Below are 7,391 nucleotides of genomic sequence, written 5' to 3' on the forward strand. Positions count from 1 at the left end.
GCACGTGGGAATCCAAACCGTTGTGTGACTTGAGCCGAAAAACTCATTATTGTCCCAACCACGTCGCCTCTTCTAACAGAGCATGGAGCAATTCTCTACTAATCAACTACCCATGGGTTGAGGCGCCAGAGATGAACCGAGCTCCTGCCCAGCTCTTCTGCCTTTTTGGCTGCTTCCTTCCATCTCAAGTCTTGTTTTGAATGCCAGTCCAAAACCACCCTGGAGATTGTGTAAGTCTGGGGGGGGGGGGGAGATGTTAATTGGATTTGGCTTGCACTTCCGTCCCCTAACATAGGCATGAGATGTGAGTCCCAGGGGATTTCCCAAGACAGTAAAAACCACACACTTAGTCCCCCAAACCCTCTTTTTATTTCAAAGGCTGTGAATTCTGTTCAGCCCATAATGAGTCACAAACAGTTTGCCAAGTGTCCGGCAGAAGTCTGCCAAAGTCTTTCAGGATAAGGCTGATAAGCACCTGCCTTCATCTTCCTTGAAACACTGCCAAAAACCTAGTTGGCAATTAGCTTGGCGAGGCCATACGGAGCACAGAGTCAAAACGGAACTTCAGAATTAAACCTGCATGAACAAAGGTGCTTCCACAGGACTCCTTCATGTCCTATGGGAGGGGCCGATTACCTCCAAGCCTTATTCCCGAGTTGTTCCTTTTGTTTTAACTATTCTTGCCTTCTGGCAGCTCTGCGCATGCGCACACTGGGAACAGGCTCCCCCTGTTTCTCTGCCTCACTGATATCTGACTCCGGAGGCTCCAGAGGCAGCATGTAACTCCCAGATGGCCCTGGCCCCCCTCTCTACCTCCAACACAGAGCCCTCATCCCAGAGTCCAGGACTGGCCCATGTTCCTTCCCATCCTCCTCACTGTCCAACTCTGCTGCCAGTTCCACAGGTTGCCGGAGGACAACAGTTTCTTCCCTGCTCAGTCCTGTCATCCTCCTAACGGACCACGATGTTCCTTCATGGAGGAGACATTGTTTTAAGAATTGTGGAGGGATTAAGGATTCAAAAATCCAAGATTCACCAGGGATGGTCTGTGCAGAGTCCTCTGGAGCCAAAGGAAGAGCTTTCCTTGTGGTCCTTCAGAGCCCCTACGTGACTCTCGCTCCATAGGTTGTCATCGTGGATCCAGGAAGCCCATGTCTGATTTTGGTCTGCGCAGAGTCCTCTGGAGCCAAAGAAAGACTTTTCCTCATGGTCCTTCAGCGGCCCCTGCGTGACTTTCTTGCTCAGTAGTGTCAGAGTTTGTTGCATAAATTCAAATCCCAAAAGCCCACGCAGATAACTGATTCAGCTGGACTCATTAACTTCTTTATATACATAATAACGCATGAATAAATGTACAATACCAACAGATGATTCTTCCAAGTAAACACAAGGCAGGAGAGTTACAGGCAAACACAAGCAGTTAGCTTCATTTCAGCAGACAAGCCCAGACAGAGTGCTTGTTTACTTCGCAGAGCAGCAGACTGCTTTAAGTTTCTGTTTCAGTTCTCTGCACAGACTCAGATCTGTTTAAGCTTTCACTGGCTGACTTAGTTGCTGCGCCTATTCCTTGGCTCTCCTTGTTCCCATGTCTCTCCCAGTCACGAATACGTTAACAAGTAGGTTGTCATCTTGGATCCAGGAAGCCCATGTCTCATCCTTACTTTATGCACATTGACAAGAGGAATCGTTTGGATCCTCTTGGTTTTCAGAGTCCTGGTGTCTCATGCTGGCTAAGATTTTCCCCTCTTTTCCTTGACCCCACTTCTCCTCCTTTCATTGGTTTTTGCTGTGAGAAATGCATGCTTGGTGTCATCCATCTGGAGCTGGCCTGTGTCTTGTTTTGTGTTGAAAGCACACAAAACTTCCAGCGGAACCCTAGTGTAGTTTTGTGGTGTCTTCATTTGTGTGGCCTTTGCCAAATGGAGTACATGGTGGCCACATCTCTGTGGGCTTCAGGCTGTTCCTTAAACGCCTCAGCTCCAAGCTGGGAGGTCATGTGGAATTGTCACTCATCACACACCCATCAGCTCCTCCTGGCTTTCTCTTGACCATGAAGGATTTGGGTAGATTTCTCCAGAGGGATCCAGTCTCTAAATGACCCATTGTGTTCCTTCTGACAGGCCTCAGCCCTATCGAGCTCTAAAAGAATCTGATAGCGGTGACGGAGAAGAAGGCATCAGTCCTGAGAGATTCCAAGATGACATCCAGGTTGACCCAACCACTCCAGAAAGCCCTGCAGATATCAGTCTTCTGGAAGACATTTTTGCAGGACTGGAGGTGGCAACACAACCACAACCGCTCAGCCAAGCCAGGAGCTTAGAAGATCTGAGGACTTCCAAAGAGGAAGAAGACCAACAATGCTCCTTTGATTATCAGGTACGGGACTTGAGTGGGTGGGAATGGCCGAAAACATCTGAAACTGCTGGTACAGATAGTTCTTGACTTCCAACCATAATTGGAACTGGATTTCTGATTGAAGGTTGTGGCAGGGGTGAGATTCAGTTGGTTTTAGAGAACCAGTAGTGGAAATTTTGAGTAGTTCGGAGAACTGGCAAATGCCACATCTGGATGGTCCCAGAGTAAGGTGGGAATGAGGATTTTGCAATATCATTCCCCCTGGAGTAGGGAGAGAATGGGGATTTTGTAGTATCCTTCCCCCTGGAGTGGGGAGGGAATGGGGATTTTGCAGTATCCTTCCCCCAGGAGTGAGGAGGGAAGGGAGATTTTGCAGTACCCTTCCCCTGCCATGCCCACCAAGCCATGCCCACAGAACTGGTAGTAAAAATATTTGAATATCACCACTGGGTTGTGGTGTCCATAAGACCAGGTGCCCATGTTTTCCGATTTACCATAAAACACTTGTTCCACACGCTTCTTAATTCTCAATAGTCATTAAGTCACTGGTTGTAAATTGGGGGTTATCTGTAGTGGTGGATTTAGAGAAGAGTATATTTGGTTATTTGCTGACGAGAAAGCCAGATGGAGAACATAAGGTACGGTGGGAAGTCGTGAAGAACTTACAAGGGGTATCTTGAAGTCTTGATAAGGGCAGGAGACCAAGCGAAGAAGGAGAACCTAAGGGTGATTCCAGGAAGACTTTCCCCAAGAGGATTTTGAGGAAGTGGGAGAAAGGTCCCCCAGTTGGCACAAAAGGACAGATGGTTCCTCTTAGTGCAGGGGTGTCAAACTCAAGAGCCAGGGGCCAGATCCATCCCACGGGGTGCTTAAATCTGACCTGTGATGCCAGCCTGAAAATATCAAAGGACTGGCCCATTTTCGGCCTGTATGGCTTCCTGCGTGGAGGCCCTCGTGACCCGTTTTTGGCCTTCCCGGCCTCCTGCCACACTCTGCCAGCCGAAAATAGACTGAATGGAGTCCCTGTGGGGCCCCGCGTGGAGGTACTGAGGAGCCCCCGCACAGCCCATTTTCAGCCTCCCCAGCCTCCAGCAGAACCATTTTTGCCAGCCAAAAATAGGCCGCGCAGAGGCCCCTCAGTACCTCCACACTGCCCGTTTTCTGCCTCTCTGTCATCCAGCCGCACTCTGCCGAGTAAAAATGTTTTCGGCCGGCAGAGTACTGCAGGAGGCATCCATCCCATCTCCCCCTCTCCCTGCCAACCCGCAGAGGAGAACTACAATGCTGATATGGCCCGTTTTCGGCCTCCCTGGCCTCTAGCAGCAATGCCAGCCGAAAATGGGCCACGTGGAGGCCCCTCGGTACCTCTACATGGCCCGTTTTCGGCCTCTCTGGCCTCCAGCAGCACTGCTGACCGAAAACATTTTTGGCTGGCAGAGTGATACAGGAGGCATCCATCCTATCGCCCCCTCCCTCTCGTCCCCTCTCCATCCCGGCCCACAGAGGACAACTACAATGTTGATCCAGCCCTCGAAGAAATCTAGTTTGATACCCCTGTCCTAATGGAAGGTCAGACCCGGGGAGTCAGTTAGAAAGGAGAGGAACAGCAGAAAGTTTGGAGAAAGACTCTCATGATTTTTCTGTTTCTCTGACAGCGGATGGATCTTGGTTTTGCCGAAAAGAGCTGGACCACCCCAGGGATGAAGTTTTCGCACCCTTATAAGCAGTTCTGGGGCCTAGGCCACGATGACATGGCCCTTTCCACCAAGTACTCCCCCAAATCTCCAGAGAGACCCCTGAGAAGTGTGCCTCCTGTCCCCAGGAGGCCTCAGAGCAGAGAGGCCATTCTGGACCTTCCCGAGAAGGAAGTTGGGAGTTCTCCTGCTGCCCAAGGGAATATCACCATCCCACGACCTCAGGGGAAGAAGACACCAGAGCTGGGCATTGTCCCACCACCCCCTCCACCCCGGCTTTCCAAGCAGCAGGCACCCCCAGAAGCTGCCCCTTGCCTTGCAGGGCCTGGCAACCTGTCCTCGGAGCTTCTGCAGGAGACCTTTGCAAACGTCTCTCTGGACCGGCCACTGGCTGCTTTTGCTCCTCACCAAGTCCAGCTTTCGTCCACTGCCATCACCGAAGGAGATCTGCTCCAACCAGTTAAGGTCAATGCAGAAGGCACGAGTGGAGACAGCGAGTCCCTCCTTGCTCTTCTAGATCCACTGAAGTCAGGAGAAGGTCAAGATGCCCGCTTTCCGATGGGCTCCCAAAGCCAGCTGGGTTCCTCATCCCCCAGCCCTGCTGGCAGCTTCCCATCCACAGAAGAAGACCTCATGCCCTCTACATCAGCACCCTTTCGTCAATTGCTGGGATACCCTCCCTCGGTGACACCCTTTGGGCCACCGTCTCTCAACCCCTTCGTGCAGGCCGTGCCAGCGCCCCTGCCGCTCACTCTGGTCAGGGCCCCGGGTGGCCCGTTTGCTCCCTCGTTGGGCCATGCTTACAGTTCCAGCTACATCACGTCCAACTCCGGCTTCTTCCAGCCCCAGAGGCCTCCCCTCAACCCTCTGACCCTCTCCATGCCCAACCTCTTTGCCAAGTCTCCCTCAGCTCCACCGCCAGCTCCGCTGCTTTCCCAGAGCGGCGTCCTTCGACCGACGCAGCCCTGTGCCCCTTCTAAGATCCGGACATTGCCTCTTACTCACTCTGCGGTCAAGACGAGGCAGGCGGCGAGGCCCAGCAACCTCCCACTCCTGCCCCCCAAGACCAAGGTTGGAGACCCTGCCTTGTGTCCCTCTAAGACTCCGCTGGCTAAAGACCCCTTTGAAGACTTGATAAATAAAACCAAGCAAGAAGTGTCCGTCACACCCGGTAAAGTCGAGCAGTTAAGGAGGCAGTGGGAAACGTTTGAATGAGCCCAGTTGGCATCCGAGACTACTGAATGTTGGGTCCACAGAAAGAGCAGTATTTCCCCGAGCAAAGACAGGTCAACCAGCTGGCACTGCTTCCTCCCTATTAGGAGAAAGGCCTGGCTGAGCCCTGAATAGGAACAAGGAAGCCCCTCCTCTTCACCATTTTGCCCACCACCGTCCTTGGAAAGGTGATCTGGGCTCCTTGACATTCTTCCACTTTTCCTCAAGATAAGTAGACAATAAGGTCAACCTTGCATCCCCATAATCATGGTCCTATCACAATTCCCCAGGTAAGCACTTGCCTCCATGACCAGGTGTCCAATCCAAACCAAGTTGATCATGATCTGAACCTTTCCAGTTCATTTTGTCGTACTTTCTCCAACGTATGTTTGGCCGCATGGATTCAAGGCCCCATGCGGTCCCTCCAACTCCCGTACCGGTCCCTCCAGATCTCTACGCACAACAGTCTCCCCTTTCCTAAGCCACCCCTTTCATGCCTCCGGGTTTTAGCATTCGGGTGGTAGCACCACACCATTTTTCAGGGAAGCTAGGACGTAACTCTTCATACTCATCCACCAGTTGGCACTACCAGCAATTGTTAACTTTTTTTAAAGAGCAAGACACACGATCATGGTGTCCCCAAGCCCTCCTCTCACTGTGCTGACGTTACATGAACATATATGTGTAGAGTTATTAAAGTGTTACTCGGCGGCTTCCTTCCCTGGATGGGAGGAGGAGGAGGATCTCTGCAATACCCTGGTCTATTATGAAAGATGTCGATGGACAACAGCATCCACCTGCTGCCTGATGGAACAGGGATGGTGGTGTTGGTAGGACGGCGATGATAGACACAAAATGACTTTCACCCCTGGTTGTGGACTAATTGGCTTTGGTCTTCATAACCTGAAAGCCAGAAGTCCTTCTGTCTCTGTTTCATCTTCTTTCTCAACTCCTACTGAAGACCAAGTTTTCCATCTAGGATGTTTTGGGAAAAGGACCCCCCACACCACAAAATTCAGACCCACTCATGGACCTCTCTTTACACCTGCCTCTCCTTTCTTTTCCTCACTTAAATTTGGGGAGGGGGGGATTTAAAAAAAAAACCCTGGGCAGTTTGTTGTTATTTGAATCACTCGTTGTGTGGGAATTAGGCTAGCCAATTGTCTATGTCCACAAGAACTCACTGTATAGATCACCACTCTTCAACGCCATCTCTGGCTCCCCGATGGGTTTCCTCCCATTTCTATCACCCTTGATGAGGTTTTCCTACCAGTTGAAGAGTTAGTTTGGCTTCCATCTCTACCCCTAAGCCTGTAGACCCCAAGAACCTGGTTGATTCCTCCAAACATGGGGACAATCCACCTCTAGATCTTCTGTCGGCCTCTGTCCAAAAACCGTGGCTTTTGAGGAAGCCCTTTCCATGTTTTGTATAATCCCTTTTCCTGGGGGGAGGGGAAGGAATATGTTTTTTGATATTAACCTACTTCTGGATAGTAAAATATTTGAAGCCCATCCAACGGGCCACAGACTGTTGCTTTCTTTCTTCAAGGTTTTGGTGTACAGAGTGGGGATAGAGTACCGATCTTCAGGCTGTGACTGTGGTTAACCCTGTTAGAGATCTATCAAATCTCATGTTCTTTCCACAAAGGTGTACCCCAACTAGGCACACATGAGTGAAGCACTCACGCACCAGTGGTGGGTTTCAAAAATTGTTCAAATCTACTCTGTGGGTGTGGCCTCCTTTGTGGGAGTGGCTAGTCACCCATGTGACCGGATGGGAGTGGCTTGCTGCCCATGTGACCGGATATGAAGATGCCAATGACACTTGTCAGGACCACCTTAAATTACCTCACACACAGCACTGGCATGCTGTATAAGAATATGATGTAAACTTGTTTTTTAAAAGGCATCTTTGGTTTGCGTTAAAACAACTTCAACACATGCAATGTTCTGATCGCACCACAAACACAGTAGTCATCCTTACCTTTCACAGAGGCACTGAGTTTTATAAATATGAGCTTGATAGTGTAGAATAATCATATCCAAGGACCAGTGGTGGGTTTCAAAAAATTTTGGAACCTCTTCTGTAGGTGTGGCCTGCTTTCCGGGTCCACTGGTGGAACCTCTTCT

General features: G+C 50.5%; 1 protein-coding gene across 1 annotated transcript in view; it reads left to right on the forward strand.

Moving 5' to 3' along the window:
* The window catches only part of LOC116519356 (DENN domain-containing protein 1A-like), a gene marked incomplete at its 5' end in the record, with an annotated part of 47,856 nt that extends 41,083 nt beyond the window's left edge, over nucleotides 1–6,773 (forward strand). Inside the window, 2 exon segments of the mRNA XM_032233198.1 lie at nucleotides 2,121–2,376; nucleotides 4,011–6,773. Coding sequence (XP_032089089.1) covers nucleotides 2,121–2,376; nucleotides 4,011–5,264 — 1,510 coding nt within the window.
* Between the last annotated feature and the right edge of the window lie 618 nt (nucleotides 6,774–7,391).

The sequence above is a fragment of the Thamnophis elegans genome, chromosome 16 (assembly GCF_009769535.1).
Source record: "Thamnophis elegans isolate rThaEle1 chromosome 16, rThaEle1.pri, whole genome shotgun sequence".
Lineage (NCBI taxonomy): Eukaryota > Metazoa > Chordata > Lepidosauria > Squamata > Colubridae > Thamnophis > Thamnophis elegans.